The sequence below is a fragment of the Mytilus galloprovincialis genome, chromosome 13 (assembly GCF_965363235.1).
Source record: "Mytilus galloprovincialis chromosome 13, xbMytGall1.hap1.1, whole genome shotgun sequence".
NCBI classification, from domain to species: Eukaryota; Metazoa; Mollusca; class Bivalvia; order Mytilida; family Mytilidae; genus Mytilus; species Mytilus galloprovincialis.
In genome coordinates, this window is record NC_134850.1 from 57,641,089 (window position 1) to 57,664,313 (window position 23,225).

Sequence of the window (23,225 nt, forward strand, 5' to 3'; positions counted from 1 at the left end):
TCACCAGGGGTTTTTCACTATGGAAAAACAACAGGGTCAAAATTCTTACTTCGAAACTTGTCAATTTGTAACTTGTAACTGTGTCATTTTTATATACACAAATTGACAATTTACAAATCGGCAATTAAGTTACAAAATATCAATACGCAAATCGACAATTTACAAATCGGCAAGTTACAAAACATCAATACATGTAGTGATGTACAAGTTGACAACTTTTACTAATCGACATTTAACGAATTGACAAGATACAAAACATCAATAATTATACAAATTGACAATTTACGAATCGACAAGTTACAAGACATCAAGGATTTGTATAGTAAGTTACTATACAAATCCTTGAAAACATCAATATACAAACTGACAATTTACGAATCGACATTTAACGAATCACAAGTTACAAAACAGCAATATACAAATTGACAATTTAAGAATCGACAAGTTACTAAACAGCAATATACAAATTGACAAATTACACAGTTACAAGTTACAAATTGACAAGTTACGAAGTAAGAATTTTGACCCCGTTGGCTTTCCATATTTCACTCCTACAATTTATGATCATTTATATATAGACGTACACGTACAAGTCCCTTTGCTTAACCTCTCCGGATAAAGTTTGCGTTTTGATCTGGACACTGGCCCATTGGCGGATCCAGGGGGGTTCCGGGGGTTGGAACCCCCCTTTTTCTATGTACGACCAATGCATTTGAATGGGAGCATATAGTTGGAACCCCCCTTTTTAAAATGGCTGGGTCCGCCCCTGTGGCCAGTGGGAGAGGGGGCGTCAACATGGGTTTATGGGTACAGATGTGCAGCTTGGATTTCAAAAACACCCCAATTGTAGTCTTGTAAATATCTGAACTATGATAAACATATTTCATGGTTAAACCATAACTGGCATTCTGACATATATTCCTCCATTTCCTCAGTTATCACATTTTTTTTCCCATCTTGACTTGATTTTAAACGATAAAACAGCATTTATACAAACATCTAATCGAATGATGAAAATTATTGACCCATTGACATAATTATTACCTAAGTGGTGAAATCGCAAACCATTGATAATGTCGTGTACATTTTATTATTTTGTACAGGTTATTACTTGTACAAACATTTTATACAAGTAATTACTTGTATGAAGCTACCATACAGGTTATTACTTGTACAAATATAATTGTACAGGTAATTACCTGAACAATTTTTGTGGAGAAAAAGATAATAACTTGTACAACTCACTATCTTTTAGTTATATTTGTTTCTTCTTATTTAAAACTCTTATCTTTGAGTTTGCTAGTCTGGATTTTTTTTCAATTGTTTATTAGTATTGATTTTGAAATGTTAGAAGTTAACAGACAAACGACGGACGCAAAGAAATAACATAAGCTAACACATGACACCTTGAGCAAAAGCTAAACAACTTGATGCCACTTAAATACGGACTTCTGGGGAAAGTAACAACGCTGTTAAAAGCAAAAATAAATTGTAACCCTTCTACCATTTTTTTTCAAACATAAATCATTACAAAAAGAAGCAAAAATAAATTGTAACCCTTCTACCATTTATTTTCAAACATAAATCATTACAAAAAGTTGCATACATAATATCATATATTTGAAACAAAAGTCAATCCTAATCAATTAAATAACTTAGTCTTATTTGTTTGCATACGACAAGGAAGCATGACATCTGTAATTACACAACAAGTTCAATCTTTTGTCTTTACATTTGCCTGTCTTACAGCCACCCCGACTGCTGCAGTGAACATGGCCTTGGCCACTACTTAAAGAAAGCAATTGTACATCTTTCCTGATGTTAACCTCAGCGTTTGCTCTTTCGACGGACCCCTGACTTTGAGGGTAACGTGGTTTACCATGCACCAATTTTAGCTCTGGCCAAAGAAGTTTAAGTTCTGTAATTACATTAGACGTACATTCACTTCAATTATCACTTTGCAGAATATGAGGGTTGGTAAGCCACTCCAGCTGCTCTTTTTGTCTTTAAAGTGTACAATACACTGAATTTGAAGATCTTGGTAGTGCATGATCCACTTGGTTTCAGAGCGACTTTTTTTTCAAAACACACTGTTCACACATCTGAATGAAAAGTCTGATAATTTCTCTGCTGATATTGGATTTTTTAAAACTCTTTATATGTTTTGTGGATGCCTTTTTCCATGCTCAACTCTAGAATGTGCTGGTCTAATCAAAGGGTAACGTTCATCTACTGTACACTAACAAATAATTTCGTCTCCTTTGCGAATAACTTTTTCCTGCTACACTTTAAACATTATACTTCCTTAAGAAGTATCTTTGAAGTGCAGTCTTTTTGGAACTTAATTTTGCTTCTTTTACATTACTAAAAGTCTCTCTGTATGTTTCACGTGTAAATATTGAATTATTAGAAGATTTATATCATCATCACACAATTTAGTTATTTCATCATGAAATTTCTATTTTATACTGTTTTCCATCTTTACACTTTAGTTTTGACTACTAAACTGAACAATTTTGCTCATATATTTGTTATATAAAATGTACTCGCACATTGAAAGTTTGTACCTTTTGGCTAAGTAATAAATTATTTGTTAAAAGAGAAATGATTTGTTGTGAACTTCAAATAGACCAAGGTAAAATAATGATTTGTACAAGTTATTATCTTTTTCTCAGTAAACATTGTACTAGTTATTACTTGTACAATTGTACGCTAGGGTGTTGTTTTGCACTGTTTCAACTTGAACAGAAACGCTAGGGTGTTGTTTTGCACTGCATCAATTTGAACAGAAACGCTAAGGTGTTGTTTTGCACTGCTTCAACTTGAACAGAAACGCTAGGGTTCTGTTTTGCACTACTTAATTTGAACAGAAACGCTAGGGTGTTGTTTTGCACTGCATCGACTTGAACAGAAATGCTAGGGTGTTGTTTTGCACTGCATCAACTTAAATAGAAACACTAGGGTGTTGTTTTGCACTGCAATACTCAGAATCGAAACATACTGATACTCGGCAAGTTACTTTCTGTGTAATTATTAGTTAAAATGGTTAGCTAAAAAAATAACATTTGTTGACCTTGTACATGTTGTATTAACCTTCGTATATTTGTAGTAACTTTTTGTTATTTTGATTTGAATTTCCCACGAAATAAATCAGTTTTAAACACACCCGTAAATTTTCCATATCAACACATCCGTATTTTATGATAAAACCAAAAATGTCAATGTTTTGTTGATTTTCTCATGCTGATTTTCATAACCTTTAGTATTGTTTGATAAATCACAAGTCAAATTAGTACTCTACTCTCACGTCATGGTCGTATACTATTTAATATTCCCTTTGATATTAACGAAAAACTAATTTATAGCCTCTTTGGGAAGAACTTTTGAGTGGAGTGATTGAATGGTGAACTATATAGATTAAGAAATTATTGATATAAATCCACTCCTTAGTGGAGATTTACTGTTTTGAGAGGGTACTCGGTCTTATGGGTAGATTTACTGCATGAGGAGAGCAATCGGATGTTTTTAAATTCTCGGAGTATATATAACGCCAGTCAGACACATTATTGTTCAGTGTTGATTTAGCCATAGCCAAAAGTGTGGTACGACATGATACATTTATAAACGCAACTAAGAAAAACACTAACGTTTACTTGTGATTTTTATTCGTTGCTAGGATAACTTATATATTTACTTGTTTGACATCAACCTGGAAATGATGAAAACACAAACACTGATTTGTTTACTTATGGCTATATTGGTTTGCTTCATTACGGAGTCTAAAGGTTAGTTTGATTTAGTTGATAAATATTATTCGTTTTATCTTGTCACTCTTACAAATTATTGATTGATATATTGTTAAGTGCTTGTCGTCGCGTTAGCGCCTTGGCATTCCGAGTAAAGTAAATCAATATGTTTGATGGCGCGTTAGTGCCCGATCAATTATGTTTATACACAGCGCGATTTTATGAATGATCAAAAGGTTGAAATGCCCCCTTCCCCGTAATAGTTAACCCTCTTTTTGAATTTTGAGGAAATACTTCACCAAGTATAAAGCTCAACAATATTTCTTTCTTTTTGAATTTACCAGATCTATTTTAGTACTCCTTCTTAATTAAATATAGGCCTACTCAACTGCATTGTATAGAGTGGTAATTCAACAATAAAATATGTTATTCATTAACTTGTTAGTAAAATTATCCAAAACAAAAAATCATAATCAATATAATTTTCGCGTTCTTTTTAGCAAACCCCATTGAATCTGACGAAACTAAACACTGGGGGCACGGTGGACATGGCGGTAAGTATATAGTATTACATGCTATTTAAAACTCCCAAGAAATTTTTGCACGGGAGCAACCATTTAACATAAAAAAGGGTGTGTGTTGTATTATTTCTTTTTCTGATTCAGAACATTTTTATTTAGTTTTTCGACGCTATCAATCAATTTTTTCTTCAAAATTTAACACTATAAGGTATGGGTAAAATCTGGATTTAGAAATATTTGTTTTTGTCATGAGCTTGATCAATTTTTTCCATCAAATTGGGATTCAGGGTTTTTTTTCAGAAAAAAACCACTATCCAACCCTCTTTTTTTTTAAAGTTAACTGGTCGATCTGTCCTTAAATGGCATAAATACGCCTGTTCACGTACATACTGCTACTAATCTCCTCCCATTCTTATTTGATAAAAAAAAACCCACAACAATTACATTTTAAATATAAGGAGATGTCCATTTAGGCCTAATCAATAGAATTTTAACAAGAAACATTTTTGCCGTATGAATATTACATTTACACATAAAATTTGGGATGACTCTTGATATATCTTGAAATGAAACATTGCGAAACTCCTCCACAGAATTACCCCCTCTTGGTAAAGGTATTTAATTAAACTCCTTTTGAATATGTATAAGCGCTACTGCTCTCTGTGTAGTTTAATCAATCAGCCTTTATATTTTGTCCTATTAAGAGAACCTGAAGTCAAAATTATCTTCTAACTCAGTCATATATAAAATAGTGCATGTGAACAACTTACAAAACTTCATTTGATGTATTTATTCAATATCAATAATTAATTTTCAATAAATATTCAAAGATTTGCAAATGTTTAATATAAACAATTTTGTATCATTCAAAATTGATTTCTTGGATGACTTCCGGTATGTCTAAAAAATTAAAATTTTGCATGAGTTTCTTTAAGTACATATTGTTAACAGATCTTAACTCATTGTGATTTTTGGGATACGATTGCTTTCAAGCAATCTGTAGACTTATACAAGTGGCTCAGGACAATGCCCTCACGTCAACCGTTTTATAGGGCGAAAACGAAAAGTCTAAAACGCGAAAAAGCGATGTCGAAAACGCGATTTTGTGTTTTCGCGTTTTCGCCCTATAGAATATGAAGGGCGAACACGAGAAAACGTGAAAACGAGAAATGGCCTTAACCGGCCACCATACTATAACAGATTGTTTAAACATCATATTTTTTGGTGTCCGGGTTGACTTCCGGTATGTCTCGTGTTTTCTAATTTATGTGTTTTTTTATTGTAGGTTGTTTAACTCACCGTGATTGTGGGTGTTTAGGTGGAATTCCTGTTTGTCACAACCATGATTGTGTTTGTTTACATGGGGGATTGTTTGCAGAAACATCTAATGTAAGCATGTCCTCTTATATAACCAGGTTTAATCCACCATTTTTTTTATATAAAATATGCCTGTACCAAGTCAGGAAAATGGCAGTTGATATCCATTCGTTTGATGTGTGTTCAGCTTTTGTTTTTACCATTTGCTTTTGGACTTTCCGTTTAGTTTTTTTTCCTCGGAGTTCGGTATTTTTGTTATTTTTTATTTTTTATATGACAATAATTTCCCAGTTTAGATGATAATTAAAAGTAGACCCTGCAATAGAGGCCTTAGGTCGGAGAAATTTAGACTGCCACGGGAAAGGAGGGTATATTGGATAAGGACAGACATTTAACCTTGCAACAGGTCAACTACGGACCAATCAAAGATTTGATACAAGAGTGTAGTAATGGCCGTTATAGTACACGAAGCACCCGTGTTCACTGTAAATAAAAGTGTTAAGAATCTGAACACTTTTTGAACGCTCTTTTGTAACACTTCTGGAACGCGTAACAGTGTTCTAAATATTAACATTGGTGTTCCAGTTTTTAACATTATGTGTGCATCTTTCGAACGCTATGTGTTATTCTTGAACGGATAGTGTGTACTCATTGAACGCCTAGTGTTTGAATCTGGAACGCATAACAGTGTTCTAAATATTAACTTTGGTGTTCCAGTTTTTAACATCATGTGTGCATCTTAAGAACGCTATGTGTGTTATTCTTGAACATATAGTGTGTACTCCTTGAACGCCCAGTGTTTAAATCTGGAACATGTCCTTGTGAGCAAATTTGTATGCCGTTACGCGTTCCAAGCCTTGTAACACTTCTGGAACACTCGGACTGCGTTCCAGAAATATGTGTTAGTATCCAGAACACATAGAGTATATTACTGGAACACAATTTTACATGTTCCAGAAAAAAAGTGTTCTATTCTCTGAAACATTAGTGTGGTCTTGTAAAACAAATAATTTAATTAATTAAAAACGTCTTTAATTGATTAAAAGAGGTAGAATTAAAAAAAAGTACAATACAATGTGAAATATTGAAGCAACTTTAAAATGACAAGTTCGACAAGTTAAATAATATAACATCTGTATTTTGCAAAATGTGTCCAAATATTAAATCATAAACAAAATGTTCATCATATTTAAAATTGTTATGTGACACAATGTCTAGTGGCTTATGTTATGAACACAGTTTAACTCATCGTTTGCAACTTCTTAAGTCAAGCACTGTCCTGAATTTCTTTTCAAAATACTGATGTCAATGGCCCGTTTATCACCAATAATTTCAATAATCCTCAGCCTGCATAGCACTCAGATAGTCAATATCAAACATAAAATACCCTGTGTATATGCTGCTAGTGGTCGAATCAACGTTCATGTAACACTGCTACCTTGGGTACTTTTAAACATGATTTGAGTCGCCTAAAACTGATTTTGAGCTTCCATTTTTTAGAGGATTCGTCTCCTTGGGTTATAACTACTCTTTAACTTTATTATCCATCAACCGTAAGTTCTAGAATGTAAAATATAAAGTGTATGAGTAAACAAATTATTAATCATCATGTCGATATTGCTTAAGAATTATAAACTTTTATTTGTTTTTGTAATTCCATTATACTTGTCAGCACTATTAGATAAGATGCATGTATTAAAAAGTGGTAAACATGTATTTTCAAGTAAGTGTTCTATAGCTTTTTAAAAAAGATGATAGAAAGTGTCCAGCAAAGACATATGAAGATATGTAGTAATTTTACTTATGATCTGTATACGGATAATTCCACTTTAAATTGATTTAATTATATCGAATTTAGCTCAAATAGTTTTATGATTAATGTAAACAAGTGAATGGTGCACATTTTATTGATAAATCTGCAATAACAAAACTTGTCAGAAGTCAATGGGCACTCCTATTAAAAATTCTTAAACTTACATATAGTACTTTTATGGTGCAGGATAAGTAGTCATCTCTTGAACTGCGAAATTTTCTCTTCATTCTCGAGGTATGCACGAACAATTACCCCTAAATACTGTGTTTGTACCCTATAAAAGTAACATAGGAATGCATTACAATACATGAACAAGTGCACAACGGTGGACATTTGCTAAAATGAATTACTAAGAATTAAGTATTTAAGAATGAGAAAGCTATTAATAACATATAAATGAGAAATTTAATTTGTGTTCCAGTATGCCTTTTTACAAACTTCTATCTTGACAGTGCAATGCCATGACATTTTTTTGTATTTTTGGACAAATCCTTATAATTGCATTGGTTTTATTTTATTAACAAATTTACATCCTCAAAAGTGAAGATAATCGTTCAAAATCTTCTTGTTGCTTTCTATACACAATGGTTGCGTCATGTTTGGAACACATGGCGTTCAGAGAAAACGATTAGCTGGAACGCATCATGTTCGAGACCAGAACACAGTTACAATACTAACGTTATCATTTAACATTTACGTATACATTTACATTCAATTTGGTTAATTTTTTGTTAATAACATGATCATTTAAATGTATTCTCTCAAAGAACATCCTACTTTTTAATCGAATTATGGCGGCATAATAGCACAGTTATGTGTTCAAATAAATTTTTCTTCCATTTATACTTCAGTGTGTCCTGTCAAAGAAGAAATTTGTTGATTTAATACTAAAAAAAAAATGATGTTCGTATAATGTGTTATTGATATCGATAAACATACCCGTTAAATAAAGTTTTGTTGTTAATTTTCTTCAGTGAAGCTTCTTCAATCACGATCAAAAACCAAACTTCCGGTACATAAATACGTCACGCGCTGTTATATACGCGGACATGATTGAACACATGGCGTACGGGAAAAAATGTAAATTTGAACGCATCATGTTCGGCTCCAGAACGCTTTTATTTACAATAGCAACGTTTTCATGAGCATTTGCGCATTTAAATTGTTTAAAAAGTATAAGTAAAGAACTAAAGTCGTTAAGGAAAAAGATTTATATTAAAAATCAATCATTTGCACGCTTTTAAATATGCTCTTGTAACATGTTTCAATTTTTTTTAACGAACTATAATTTGCTTGTGTTGATAAAGCTAAAATACATTTATCGTCAAATTGTAATACGAATCACCCTTATTCATCGTCTGTTTGACTCTGAAGCGATGAAATATTTTTTCACTCCCCATTACAATATTAGAACATTTTTAGTGTTCAATTTAGAACACTTGTCTTGAACATGTGCGTTAAAAGACTGAACACAATGTGTTATATTTTTTAACGCTGGCGTTCAATGTGGAACACTAATGTTAATAACTGAGCATATTGTGTTTGAGATTGGAACGCGTCCAGACGCGTCAGGCGTCCGCAATATTTGCAGTGTTGGTGTAAACATTATTTTTCATGAAAGAAGAGATACACATTATAGCAATTTCCTTTTTTTTTGTAAGGACAGTTGGTTAAAATCATTGGTAATAAAACATCCGCGTTTAACAAAAAAAAAAAGAAGATTTTAATAAACTTAAAACCGGAAGAGGGATGGATTGGTGTGTAACCATGATCCAGTGGCAAATATTTCTCACATTTTCAAGAGCTCTATTGAAGATTTTATGACATCTCGAAGATTACTCTGTTTGAAAACAAATTATGCAGGAAAGATTTTGTCTTACCTCTTACAACACCAGAGATAAACGTCGTGAAAATGAGATATAATCTCTTAAACTGATATGTTCTTAGCTTTGAATTCTTAAAGTGACATTAACCCATATTTTATATTTAGAATTAGTGGAATTATAAACTGAAAATATTTCAAAATCACATTAAACTTAATGAATTTGTTTTTCTAAATCCATCTAGATATTATAAGAATGCTTTTATTATAATTTTAGGGAGTTCTTATTGAAACACAAGCACCGGACACAGTCACAGAGACGTCAGAAACGAGTTTGGATTGACATTATGATAACACATTTATGTAACCAAAGGGTATTGGGAACGAGAATGATATATATAAGGGTAAACAAAGACTAGCTTAATTTATTATGCTATGTGACTATAGTTCACGTCAATTGTTCAGTTCGTAAAAAAATCAAAACCCATTACAATATTTACATATTTGCTTATCACAGCGCCCTCAACGAACGGGTTGATTGAATACAATGTATCATACATAAACAAATAGATGTAAATATCAAATAAAGAAATTTCAATGATTTGTTTTCATTTTTCTTGATGACAAAAATGGTAGTACTTTTTGTATTGACAGTTGGCTTAAAAAAAAGTTCACGGTTCTCAAATAATGAAATTTACTATACATTAATATAAGAAGATGTGGTATGAGTGCCAACATGACGGGAGTAATATGTGGAGCAGGATCTGTTTACCCTTTCGGAGTACATTAGTTCACCCCCGGTTTTTACTTGGGTTAGAATTGCTCAGTTTTTAGTTTTTTATGCTGTTTTTCGCGTACAGATGTTTGTCTTTGCCATAGCTTTTTAAGTTTATTTTTGACTTTACGAGTTTGACTGTCCATATTGTATTATTCACCTTACGAGTTTGACTGTCCATATGGTATCTTCATTCTTACTGTTATCAATACATGTATGTATATTTTACTTCATGACAAATGTACAGAAACCCTTATGAATCATTGATTTGATATATGTATGTATAATGTCATCGAATTTTAAAAAAGGTCAGGCAACGAAAAACCAATGATAAACTGAAACTGCGAATTAGCCAAATGAATAAAGGACGAAATAAACAAACACCAGGTCCCAAAAACTGCACAAGCAGTAAAAAACATGCTAAGTAATGTATGTGCATTGAAATGGGCAAAGCAAAAATCTCATCAAAATCAAAGTTATATAAATTTTTAACACCAAGTGAATACGATATATCGTTAATGTCGATTGTAACTCTATAGACATGTTGCTGAATCTTGACCAAGTTTCTTCAAAAGACATACATATTTGACATTGATATGTAATATAAAACGAAAGTTAGAAAACTACAATCCCGTCCCCTTTTCAAAATGGTACACACCGAATGAGACCTATTACCATGTTTGTTATAACATGAGCAACACGACAGGTGCCACATATGATTAGCTGCTCACCTTTCTTGAGCACCTGAGATCACCTATAGTTTTTGGTGGGGTTCGTGTTTCTCAGTCTGTAACTTTGTGTACTTGCGTTTGTCTTGTTTTTTTTCATTTTAGCCATGGTGTTGTCAGTTTATTTTCGACTTATGAGTGTGAATGTCCCTCTGGCACCTTTCGCCCCTCTCTTGTTAAATAAAAAAACCGGCTAACCTTCTTATAGAGACATGTCTTTCAGATATAACAATTGAAGTATAAGACGAAAGTTAAACGATACACAAACTGTTGCTTCTGGACAATGTTTTTTTTAAAAGATATATGTATATTTTAAATTAATCGCCATGGTACTTAAAGAACGTTAAACCGTAGACGACATGTTACTTATTGTCATTTTGTTTATTTTCTTTGGTTACATCTTCTGACATCAGACTCGGACTTCTCTTGAACTGAATATTAATGTGCCAATAGTTACACATGTATGCGCTTACGTTTCTACATTTGCTAGAGGTACAAGGTGAGGGTTGAGATCTCATAAACATGTTTAACCCCGTCGTATTTTTTGCGCCTGTCCCAAGTCAGGAGCCTCTGGCCTTTGTTAGTCTTGTATTATGTTTTAATTTTAGTTTCTTGTGTACAATTTGGAGTTTAGTATGGCGTTCATTATCACTGAATTAGTAATATATTTGTTAAGGGCCAGCTGAAGGACGCCTCCGGGTGCGGAAATTTCTCGCTGCATTGAAGACCTGTTGGTGACCTTCTGCATGCTGTTGTCTGTTCTATGGTCGGGTTGTTGTCTCTTTGACATATTCCCCATTTCCATTCTCAATTGTACTTGTTCTTGATACTATGCATCTGTCGTACACGTAACCAGTTTATCTAGCTATAAAAAAGGTTTAATCCACCATTGTCGACATTAAGAAATTTCTGTACCAAGTCAAGAATATGGCAGTTGTTTTCCATTCATTAGACGTGTTTGAGCTTATGATTTTGCCATTTAATGAAGGACCTTATTTTTTTAAATTCCCATTGTAGGTTGGATTTCTGTAAATATAAACAATGTAATTTCCCTTTATAGGAACTCACTTTGCGGCTAAAACTGTGACACTTTTACTATGAAAAACTATGTCTGAGAATGGAAAGTTGATATGCATTACTATTTTATTCAAACGGCGAAACATAGTGCTGTGCGGCATATTTTCAACATTTGTATGCTCCGAACTTGTTCGAGTTTCAACTTATACTTAATTTCTCTACTACCCCTACCTGTACTTTTTGCCAACTTCAGAATTTATTTTTCACTGCAGTAGTATGTGTATATACTAGTAACAGTCCCAAGCTACGGTCTCTATGAGATGAAATATAGAGATCATATAAGGGAAACAGTTAGTCAAAAAAAATCTTATTATCTAGGAATATTATATATCCCCTCCAAAATAGGCGTGGTTTGAGAAACTTCGGTATTTACAAAGTGCAACCTGTAGTTCTGTATTTTTTTTTTATTTTACTTGACAAATTTTTTTAAAATAAACTCATCATAGATACCAGGATTGAACTTTTATATTTACACCAGACGCGCGTTTCGTCTACAAAAGACTCATCAGTGAGGCTCAAATAAGAAAATGATTAAAAGGCCAAATAAAGAACGAAGTTGAAGAGCATTGAGGACTAAACAAAAACTAAAAGTTTTGCCAAATACAGCTAAGGTAATCTATTCCTGAGTATTTCAAAAATTCAAAGTTTTGTTAACAGTTAAAATAATTATGAATATATCAATGATAATTCAAGTCAACACAGAAGTGCTGACTACTAGGCTGACGATACCCTCGGTGAATTAAAACTTCACCAGCAATGGCGTCGACCCAGTGTGTAGACATAACTATTAGAAATTTCTAAAGACGTATAGACAAAAGTAAAATCATAGACATGTTACTGTTTCTTGAACAACCTTCTTTTAAAGACCTACCTATTTGACATTTCCATGGGGGTATAGTCGAAAGTAAAACCATAGACATGTTACTGATTTTGACCAACTTTGAAAGAAATACATATTCGACATTGACATTGACGTTTAGAACAAAAGTTTAATCATATACATGCTGTTGAATATTGATCAATTTTCTATTGCGGATGATTTTGCATGATGGATTTGGTTAAGGAGTTTTACCAAATGTCCATTTATATATTTTCATTTATTTGAATGACAGTATAGACCCTTTTCCATTGTTTAAGGAACAATCGTCACAAACCAGCCATTTGAGTCTTATTATAATCCTTTCTTCAAGTATTTTTTTTAAATTTAAAAATTATAAAGAAGAATTTCCTAAATTAACACTTGACTATATTGGATTTTTTTTAATTAATATCTTGGAATTATTTGTATTTTATAAGGTGTAGGCTTGCAGTTTATAGTAATTATTCGTCCATAATTTGGATCAGACCGCAAGTTAGTGTTCATAGCTTGATATATACTTGTTATAAATAAAAAGAGTTCCCGTTTAGACAAAGTATCTCCAATACATCGCCTCCGACCGACACCGAATTGTGTTGCTATAATATCAGCTCTCTCATGTATAATTGTGTTATCCTTGGTTAAAAATCTCTCTGGTCTAAATTTGTCGGGGTCTGTCCAAATATTTTTATCCTTAAAAATGCCATAAATATTACAGAAAACAACAGTCCCTTTTTTGATCTCAAAGTCTCTAAATTTAACATCGGTACTTGTTGAATGTGGAATATTCAGTGGTGCAATTGCTCCATGTCGCATAACTTCTAAAATGGTTGCTTCAACATACGGTAATTTTCCTTGGTCTTGTAGTGTGGGTCCCCGTCCTCCAAGAATGTTATCTATTTCTTTTTGCATTTTGTCTTGAATGTTAGTATGTATTGACAGTAACAGAACTGTCCATTGCAATGTTGTTGAAGTTGTATCAATGCCAGCACCAATGAAATCCCGTATAGTTGAGTAGATCTGATGCCTTGTAATTCCATCATGGTGAACTTCTTTCTCAGCGTACTTATTTGCCGCAGAAATAAGACCATCAACCATACCACGCTGGTGATTTTTATCGTAAGACGATAGGCTCTCGCTTATACATTTTTCAGCAAATTTGCTGTTCAATTCCAATCTTTCCAAAAGTTTTTTCACTTTTGACGGCATAATAAATCGTATCCATGGCAACATATTCACAAAACTTCCTGCACTAGCACCTTCGTTGATAGTTTTAAGGTTTTTAACCATATCAATGAATGATTGATCCGAATGACAATTTATTTCGGAACCGAATAATAACTGATACATAACAGCTCCTACTGCCATTTCAATATCATGTACAGGATTGAAATTATTGTCTCGTGACTGAATCCATAATTTGATAAGTAAATCCACTTCCTTCCTTACCAAGTATTCAGTTGGGGATGATTTACTTGTTGCAAATTCTTGCAAGACACCGTTTGCTATCTTACGATGTAAACGCAATCGTTGTGAATATTCCCCAAACACAAGGCCTTTCATTTTATTAATTGCATAATTCGAATAAAATTTTGGACGATCGGAAAATATTTCAGGCATTTTATTTAAAGCTTCGTCGATTGCATCCCTACTATTAAGAACTATAGTCGGCCACTTACCCATGCGTATGAAGAAAACGTCTCCATATTGAATCGCCATTTTACTGAAGGTTTCTGCAGGATTTGATCCAAGTAATGTTAAATGTCCTATGAATGGATAACCCCATGGTCCTGGAGGCAGCTTTCGAATTTCAAAAAATTTCTTCAAAATTCCAGTCATCAATAAGATTGCAAAACATATTGTTATACAAAACTTAAAATCAACATTTTCAAATGGTATAAAGTGAGTCTTCATCATTTATTTAACCTTGTACATTTGAGAAGTAATGTATGTTTAAAAGTTCGTATACAGTATGTTAAAACCTGATAAAAGGTTAGTATAATATGATACGAACGACAGATAAGATTACAACTCGATTTGAATAAGTAAGTAATTATGATTACATAGTAAAATGTACATTTGCATTTAGCTTCGAATCATGTAGTAACTTGACACTGTTGTAAACTGAAAACAACTTTTTATACTTGTACAGCAGAAAACAGTAAGATCCACAAGAGATATATTGGAAAATATAAAAAAAGTTATCCGATATTCTTAGGTCTAACACAGGACATACATAAATGTATCTTTAACTGGTACTGGACAATACTTATACCTGAATGCTTTCTCATACTTTCATACAGTCAGATAATTTACCGATGTCATGTCTATAAGGACAATAATTATACATGAATGCTTTTTCAGACTTTCACACAGTCAGATAGTTTACCGATGTCATGTCTATAAGGAGTCCTGGTCAATAATTATACATGAATGCTTTTTCATACTCTAACACAGATAGTTTACCGATGTTATGTCTATAAGAAGTCCTGGCCAATAATTATAGCTGAATGCTTTTTCATACTCTAACACATAGATAGTTACCAAATTAACATCTATAGAAAATTGTTAAATAATAGTTAATGTATTTTCAGTGATGCTCGAGGCAAAATATTTGAGAATTTTACGTGATATATTCAATAACGTGTTCTGATCAAATACTCTATTATTTGAAGCAGTATTACCAAATTGAGTTATCTTTCTTAATATTCAGAATAATATATTATAGTTGTTGGACAAGAATAACAAAATCTGACTGCATGATACTGTCAAAAGCAAACATATATTTTCTAGACTTTTGTGATAATAGAATTAAACATTTGCAAAATATTTGATGTGCTTTTGATACAAAAATTTAACAATACTTTTAGATATTTGGATGATATATTGGCTGTCAATAATGACGACTTCAGTATGTATACTAAAGAAATTTATCCAGTTGAACTAACTTTAAATAAAGCTAATACTAACAATGACCATTGCCCTTTCCTCTATCTTGATATCTATATCATTTACTGAAAGCTTAAAATACTAAAATTTATGATAAAAGAGATGATTTCTCATTTCCTATCGATAATTATCCATTTTTAGATGGTGACGTTCCCTTGTCACAATCTTATGGTGTTTAATATATATCTCAACTTGTACGATTCGCTCGTGTATGTAACAACGTATTAGATCTTAGCGAGAGAAATTTATGTATTACTGAAAAATTATTACACCAGGGTTTTCGATATCACAAACTAGTCAAAACATTTACTAAATTTTATCATCGGTATAAGGAATTAATTCGTAACTCAACATGCAGACATCTTATACGTTCAGGTATTTCACATCCAATCTTTTATGGTATTATTCTTTACAAAGCACAAAAATGTCAGTATTCACCTCAAAAGCTTACAAAACCTTTAACTTATTTAGAAGGGATATAGTTACGATACTGTTGTCAGGTCATTAAAGATTGCATATTTTGGTTTTAATATTGATTCACTTATAGGGTCTTTGCATCGGAACTAAACACATTTATTTAAAAAAAAAAAAGTTGTTGGCATTACACGGGCTATGCTCATCTGATATATTTTATAAAAGTATGATACTAAACCCCTAAAGGGAGGGATAGTGCCTGATATTCATATGATGAAGACATAATCTTGGAATCAGTTTAATTGAGGTCTGGAGCTGGCATGTCAGTTAACTGCTAGTAGTCTGTTGTTATTTATGTATTATTGTCATTTTATTTATTTTCTTTTGTTACATCTTCTGACACCGGACTCGGACTTCTCTTGAACTGAATTTTAATGTGCGTATTGTTATGCGTTTACTTTTCTACATTGGCTAGAGGTAAAGGGGGAGGGTTGAGATCTCATAAACATGTTTAACCCCGCCCCAAGTCAGAAGCCTCTGGCCTTTGTTAGTCTTGTATGATTTTTAATTTTAGTTTCTTGTGTATAATTCGGAGTTTAGAATGACGCCCATTATCACTGTACAGTACACATATTTTTAAGGGGCCAGCTGAAGGACGCCTACGGGTGCGGAAATTTCTCGCTATATTGAAGACCCTTTGGTGGCCTTCGGCTGTTGTTTGCTCTATGGTCGGATTGTTGTCGCTTTGACACATTCCCCATTTCCTTTCTCAATTTTATTGTTCGCAATGACATTGAACCTGATAACAATGATATACAGTCATTGCCATTTTACCTAATTTACAAGTTTCATGATAATACCAAAACAAATCAATGTTCCAACAAGTGGTTCTTATAGATTTAAAAAGATTCAAAGTGTTGCTTCTAATTTCAAATTGCTGTTAATTTTGGTTGATCTTTGCGACCGTATTTAAGTCAAGTCATTAATTTGATTCTGAAACAAATACAATGATTTGGGATGAAAAAACTACACTTTTCATCGTTACGTAGTGTAGGAAAATATAAAATTATCTGACAAGTCTAGTTAGAAAAAAAGAGAAAAGCAAGCCTTTCTACTGAGCGCAAATGAGTACTGAAATTGAACTGTGATGTAAACAGTAATAAGAACAATCGAATAGACACAAAATCATAGTAGAAAGTAAAATCACAAAAATACTTAACTCAGAGGAAAATTTAAATCGGAAAGTCACTAATCAAATGGCAAAATCAAAGCTCAAACACATCAAACGAATGAATAACAACTGTCATATTCCTAACTTGGTACAAGTAATTTCTAATGAAGAAAATGGTGGATTGAACCTGGTTTTATAACTAGCTAAACAGCTCAATTGTATGACAGTCGCATCAAATAGTAGTAGAATATTGAAGTCTTGTTTATAAATAAACTCATCATAGAAACCAAGATTAAATTGAAGTCTAGTATTTGTTTATCGATTCGTGTTATGTGTACACGTGTATTTGTAGTGTCCATTGCAATATAAATTAAAAACACTTGATACACCCGCATATCAAAAACGCGATTTAATCTACAAACTAGAATATTTTCTTACTTTATCAAACTTCAATCAAAATTCAGAAAATATAAACTTATTAAATGAAAACTACTAGGAAAAAAAGATGTGATCAGGATGTATGGGGACGCAGCTCCCATATGGTGAACGATAATTGTAAGATTCTTTTAAAAATGTTTTATAAAATTAGTTGTTAACATATGCTTACACATCCTTCACTACTTGTTCATTAACATAGAGTGCATAGAGGTGTTATTAGTTACACAGTGTGCAATTGTCCTAATCCGAATATTTAGCAGGTTAATACAATTCATATAGGACAATTGCACACTGTGTAACGAACTTGTCCTGATTTTGTTATGCTACAAATTTATGTATTCAAATTCAATTATTAGACATATTTGAATATTTCATCTAAAACTGTAATAAATGAAAAATATAAGAACTATAAAGCAATTCATTTTTTGTTCTATTAGGTCAATTGTATAAGTGATATAATTCCAATTGACGTAATAAAACAGTGTACTGAAATTTATTTGGACAATATCGGGTAATCAAATTGGGAGACATTTCTCTAAATTAGGATAATATCATTTATCAGCAAAAAGTTCAGATTTTGTCAATGAAAACAGAAAAAAATAGACAAAACAGCGATTAATAATGTCATACAAAAACAGTGATAAAGTATTAACTTGATGACAATGAAATAGAAGCAATAAAGATTTCATTCCAAATCCATTACTATAAAACATCTTCTGAAAGTGTATCTGCGTCTGACAAATCGGAGATAATGGCTCTATTCCTTTTTTATCAAAACAAGTTATCTCTAATTCTCCAGATGCAGTAACACACCACAATATGTTTTATAGTTATGGAATTGGAATGAAATCTTAATTGTGGCAATTTTTCTGTCATCAAATTGATACCTTATCAATGCATGTGTATGGTCATATGAATTGTTCTATTATCATGTTTATTTTCTGGTTTTAATGCCAAACCGGAACCTTTTTTTCTGATAAATGTTAAAATATACCATAAATAATAATTATTTATTATTTAGATGTAAAAGAGAGGCGAAAGATACCAAAGAGACATTCACACTTATAAGTCGAAATCTAAAACAGAAATCAAGGTCTCATATTTAATACTAGTACATAGAAGTGTTCTTATTTATCGACAAACAGTTCAGAATTTAGCTATTAAAAAAACCCACAAATCCAGCAATTCATAAGTATGTATTAATTTAAGAAGATACGGTTGTTCAGGCTTTTGTATTAAGGCTGGAATAATCTATATCCGATGTCATTAAGGTTTTAGATTTGATAAAATGAAGTTTATATCCCAGATAAAAAATAGACATTTTATCTTTCTAATGAGTCATAACAGCAGAGTAGGTGGGTTTGGGTTGAAAATTTTAAATTAAAGTATTTGACGAAAAAAAAAGCTATCTATGTTTATTACTCCTCAACCTGATCATTTTTCTAAATGTTTTGGAACAATCAGAGATTCGCTCTGTGACAACCGGTCAGACAACAGTTAACGAAAGGCCTGAAAGAACATTCAAGTATGCCTAATATCTAGTTAGTTCATTTGTCTTTTAAAATACAACTTGTCATATAAGATCTAGAATAGGAATGCTTATTTGTAAATACAGTAATCGGTAGAAGATTTAACTTGACAGCGCGTCATTCCTACAATGGCTTCCATTTTTGCGATTGAAAACAATAAGTGGCGTAATGGGGAGGTAATTTTGACGAAGTAGCTATAGAATCCTGACTGTACTAGTTTGTCATCAGATGTTCAGTTTAAGAATGATTATCTACCTTTTTGATATTTTGACTTTCAAAGATTTAAAACAACAACTAAAAATCAAGAAGTTGAAATTTTCGCCAATGCATGCTCTTTACAAGCATTTCAATAACTATTTATGTAACTTTAAAGCTGTAAAATATATGCCATCTTATCAAAACAGCGACAAATTTAAAATTTATGCAATAAATAAATCAGTTTTCTAGAATTTGATGCGACTGTGATACAAGTGAGAGGTTTAGGTAGCTATAAAACCAGGTTTAATCCACTGTTTTTGACACAAGAAAATGCCTGTACAAAGTCAGGAATATGACAGTTGTTATCAATTCGTTTGATGTGTTTAAGCTTTTGGTATTGCCATTTGATAAGAGACTTTCCTTTTTGAATTTTCCTCCGAGTTCAGTATTTTTATGATTTTCTTTTTTTCTAGAACATTATTATATATTTTGCTATACATGTACTCTTGTCTTTCAATGAAAGTAGTTAAGCCGAAACAAATAGACTATGTTTGCAGAGTTCTGAACCCATTAATTGTCACTTGATTAACAATCAATAGTACTGAAGACCTTATAATCATCTGTCTATCTGAATAACAGAGTGAAGGTTCACAGATGCGTTATTCTTACTATCATTGGTATTTCAAACATTCAGCACAAATTAACATGCAAATAACAATAAAAGGAGTTGTAATTAATTTTTTTTCGAAAATTTAAAAATACAAAAAAATGGTATAAACAATTAAACACACGCTTAAATATTTCACTTGCATAAATCTACTATATAAGAATAACACACGCTAAAATATGAGGCCTGCTTTTTTTCATGATATATAATAATAATATTCAGCACGAAGAAAAATGTTGTGATCTAACTGTTTAACATGTGCATAGATGAGTTGTGATTTTAAATTTTTTATTTTTAACATCAAAATTGTTAACAAGAGTGCACAATCTGATATCAACACTTGCTATAGCCTTTTGCTTTAAGTATTTTAGAATTATAATGAATGTTAAAAAGGCCAAATCAGGTATGAAGTTGAAGAGCATTGAGGACCAAACATTCCTAAAAGTTTTGTCAAATATAGCTAATGTAATCTATTCCCGAGAAAAGCCGTAGTATTTCAAAAATTCAAAGTTTTGATAACAGTTAATTTGTAATTAACATGAATTATGAACATATCAATGATAATTCAAGTCAACAAAGAAGTGCTGACTACTAGGCTTAAGCTCTTCCATTGTTTTGCTTCTGATACATTCTAAATTTTCAAATATTTGGTTTCAGCTTTCCATGAAAAGGTAAATTCAGCGTATAGGACTCTAAAACAATATTTATCATAATCTTTTTCCTGGGTACGTTTAAAATGAATGCAAATGTAGTTATTGTTGAAAAATGCAATCACTAAAGAGGGACGAAAGATGCCAGAGGGAAAGTTAAATTCATAGATTGAAAATGCGCGAAAATATAATGTATTGTTTACAACACTTGTGGAGGATTATCTATCAGAATATGTCGAAGTATTCCATTATATTTAAGGAATGACTGTAATATTTTTTCTGTCTATGAAGAAATAACATAAAAAAAATTGGTGCACACTGAATAACGCGCGTAACGAGTTATTTAACAGTGTGCACCACATTTTTTATGTTATTTCGAATAGACAGAAAAAATATTACAGTCATTTCTTATAATTTAATTCTAAATTCCATTTTAAACCGTAGAAAACCATGAAAAAACGTTGATGACGTCACGGTCACATGACTGAATTATGTCTATGGGCTCATAACAAAATAACGTCAGCCAATCAGAAGACACGTTACATCCAAAATTAAATTATTAGTCAATCAATGAAAGAAGACAAGGCGAAACAAATATACTTGGTATGCATAGTATCTCTTCCAGTTATTGTCACGTGATTAACAATCAATAGCACTGATGACCTTATAATTATCTGTCCTCCTTATTAACATGGCGAAGAAACGATAGCACCGATGACCTTATAACTATCTGTCTTTCTTATTAACATGGCGAAGAAACCACAGATACGTCACACTAATTAACCTTATCATTCAAAAAGACAAAGTAATTTTCTACTGTTGATTATAAATGTCATCTTTTTGACGGTTATTAATATACAGTGCAATCCATGACTGCTTCAATATAAAATTGCTTAATAACGATTGCTAAAGAATGATAAGTAATTTTATCGGTAGTTTGGACATTTTTCCTTTGATGTGTACTCGCTGATAATGTCAGTATCAGTGGACTGGCCGTGCTATAAAAATTATTGGGTCAGTACGCAAATGACATGCGCGAATGCAACGCGTAAGAATCTACTTTCCTCTTTCATTCACAAAATTGCGCGTGATTTTTTTTTCTCGCAGAAACGCATGAGATTTTTGGCCTTTAGGTTAGCCTTTAAAAGTTTTTGTGTCTTTTGCAATATTATCCCACCACCAGAACAATCCCCACCCATCACCCCCAAGGGAGTGTGTAGGACACCGGGAAGTCTGACATTATGGTGTATGAAAAACCAGATAGACAAAAAATATGCGTTATCTGTAATTGATATATATGAAGCTTTCGTTGCTATTCACAAGGACGTACAAGTAACATATCGTTCATGCTATTCCAATCTGAGTTTTTATTCATACAATACCAATACATAGCCTGGTGCTGTTCCAAGTAGTTTTCTTTTTCTGTTTCTTGAGAGAAGTATTTGTTTTACCTGTTCAGTCACTATAAAGTGTTACAATTCATATTTAAACGCAAAACATAAAATGTGACCAAAAAGGAGAGAAGCTAGAAAAAAAAAATGAAATTTACGCATTTTCGACATTTTTGTGGGACCATCATATACAATTTTAAAAGATATGGTGTCATGGTCAATATAAAGACAGATATTTATAAAACAAAGAACAAAAAAGTGAACATATTCAAATGCGGATGTAGGATAAATTTAAAAAGGGGGGGGGGGTAATCGGGGGCACCAAATTATAATAGTCTGCATTGACCAGAAATTGTAGCCTTTATAAGGGGTGACTGTTGTGACAGAATATAAGTTCCCCAATAACATTTGTTCTAAACAACTTTTAGCATATAACAAAAGTTCCATTGGGAACTTTCCTTATATAATATTTTATCCAATACTGTAAGAAAATTTCCTTCTCAAAGGATAAAATATTACATAAGGAAAGTTCCAAATGGAACTTTTGTCATATGCTTAAAGTTCTTTGGAATATTAGCATGATTAGTATGGACAATGTTTTATATAATAAAAGTTCCAGGAATATTTGCTATATTATAAAAGTTCCAGGACTATTTGTTATATTATAAAAGTTCTAGGAATATTTGTTATATTAAAAAAGTTCCAGGCATTTTGGAATATTGGCTTTATTATAAATGTTCCAGGAATAGTTATCATTGTTATTAGATAATTAAAGATTTAGAAATATTTATTATATGATCAAAGTTCTAGGAATATATACTACAATATCCAAAACTATTTCTAGCTACAAATGTATGGAAGTAAATTTCCAATGATAAAGTACAGGCTTTTCATACCTTGTCTAGAATAAGAGCCATCGTTTAAATATGTAAAAAAACAATGTATTCCTAGGACTCCATTCTTTGTAAGTACTACATGTACAGGTACATGTCATGTGAGGTGAACATTAATTAAGATGTAATAGGTGTAAAAAATCAAATGACACTCTTTCTTTAAAGGAACAGATATTATGAAACAATATGATGTTTTAGTTCCAGGAAAATATTTTATTAAGGTGGAATTAATATTATGTAATTTTTGTTCCAAAGAACTTTTGTTATCCA

The 23,225-nt window shown here is 32.0% G+C and overlaps 1 protein-coding gene and 1 long non-coding RNA gene across 2 annotated transcripts; both read right to left on the reverse strand.

The window, feature by feature from the left end:
- Positions 1-6,732: 6,732 nt before the first annotated feature.
- On the reverse strand, positions 6,733-8,442 carry LOC143056627 (uncharacterized). The gene is made up of 3 exons (XR_012972427.1): positions 8,337-8,442; positions 7,562-7,671; positions 6,733-7,144 (listed from the first exon to the last, which is right to left on the reverse strand). It is a non-coding gene; the product is annotated as an uncharacterized LOC143056627 (long non-coding RNA).
- Positions 8,443-12,165: 3,723 nt separating this feature from the next.
- Positions 12,166-22,979, reverse strand: LOC143056162 (cytochrome P450 1A1-like). The gene is made up of 3 exons (XM_076229245.1): positions 22,959-22,979; positions 17,335-17,376; positions 12,166-14,455 (listed from the first exon to the last, which is right to left on the reverse strand). Exons 1-3 carry the CDS (start codon positions 22,977-22,979, stop codon positions 13,064-13,066), a joined length of 1,455 nt encoding a protein of 484 aa, XP_076085360.1. The 3' UTR covers positions 12,166-13,063.
- Between the last annotated feature and the right edge of the window lie 246 nt (positions 22,980-23,225).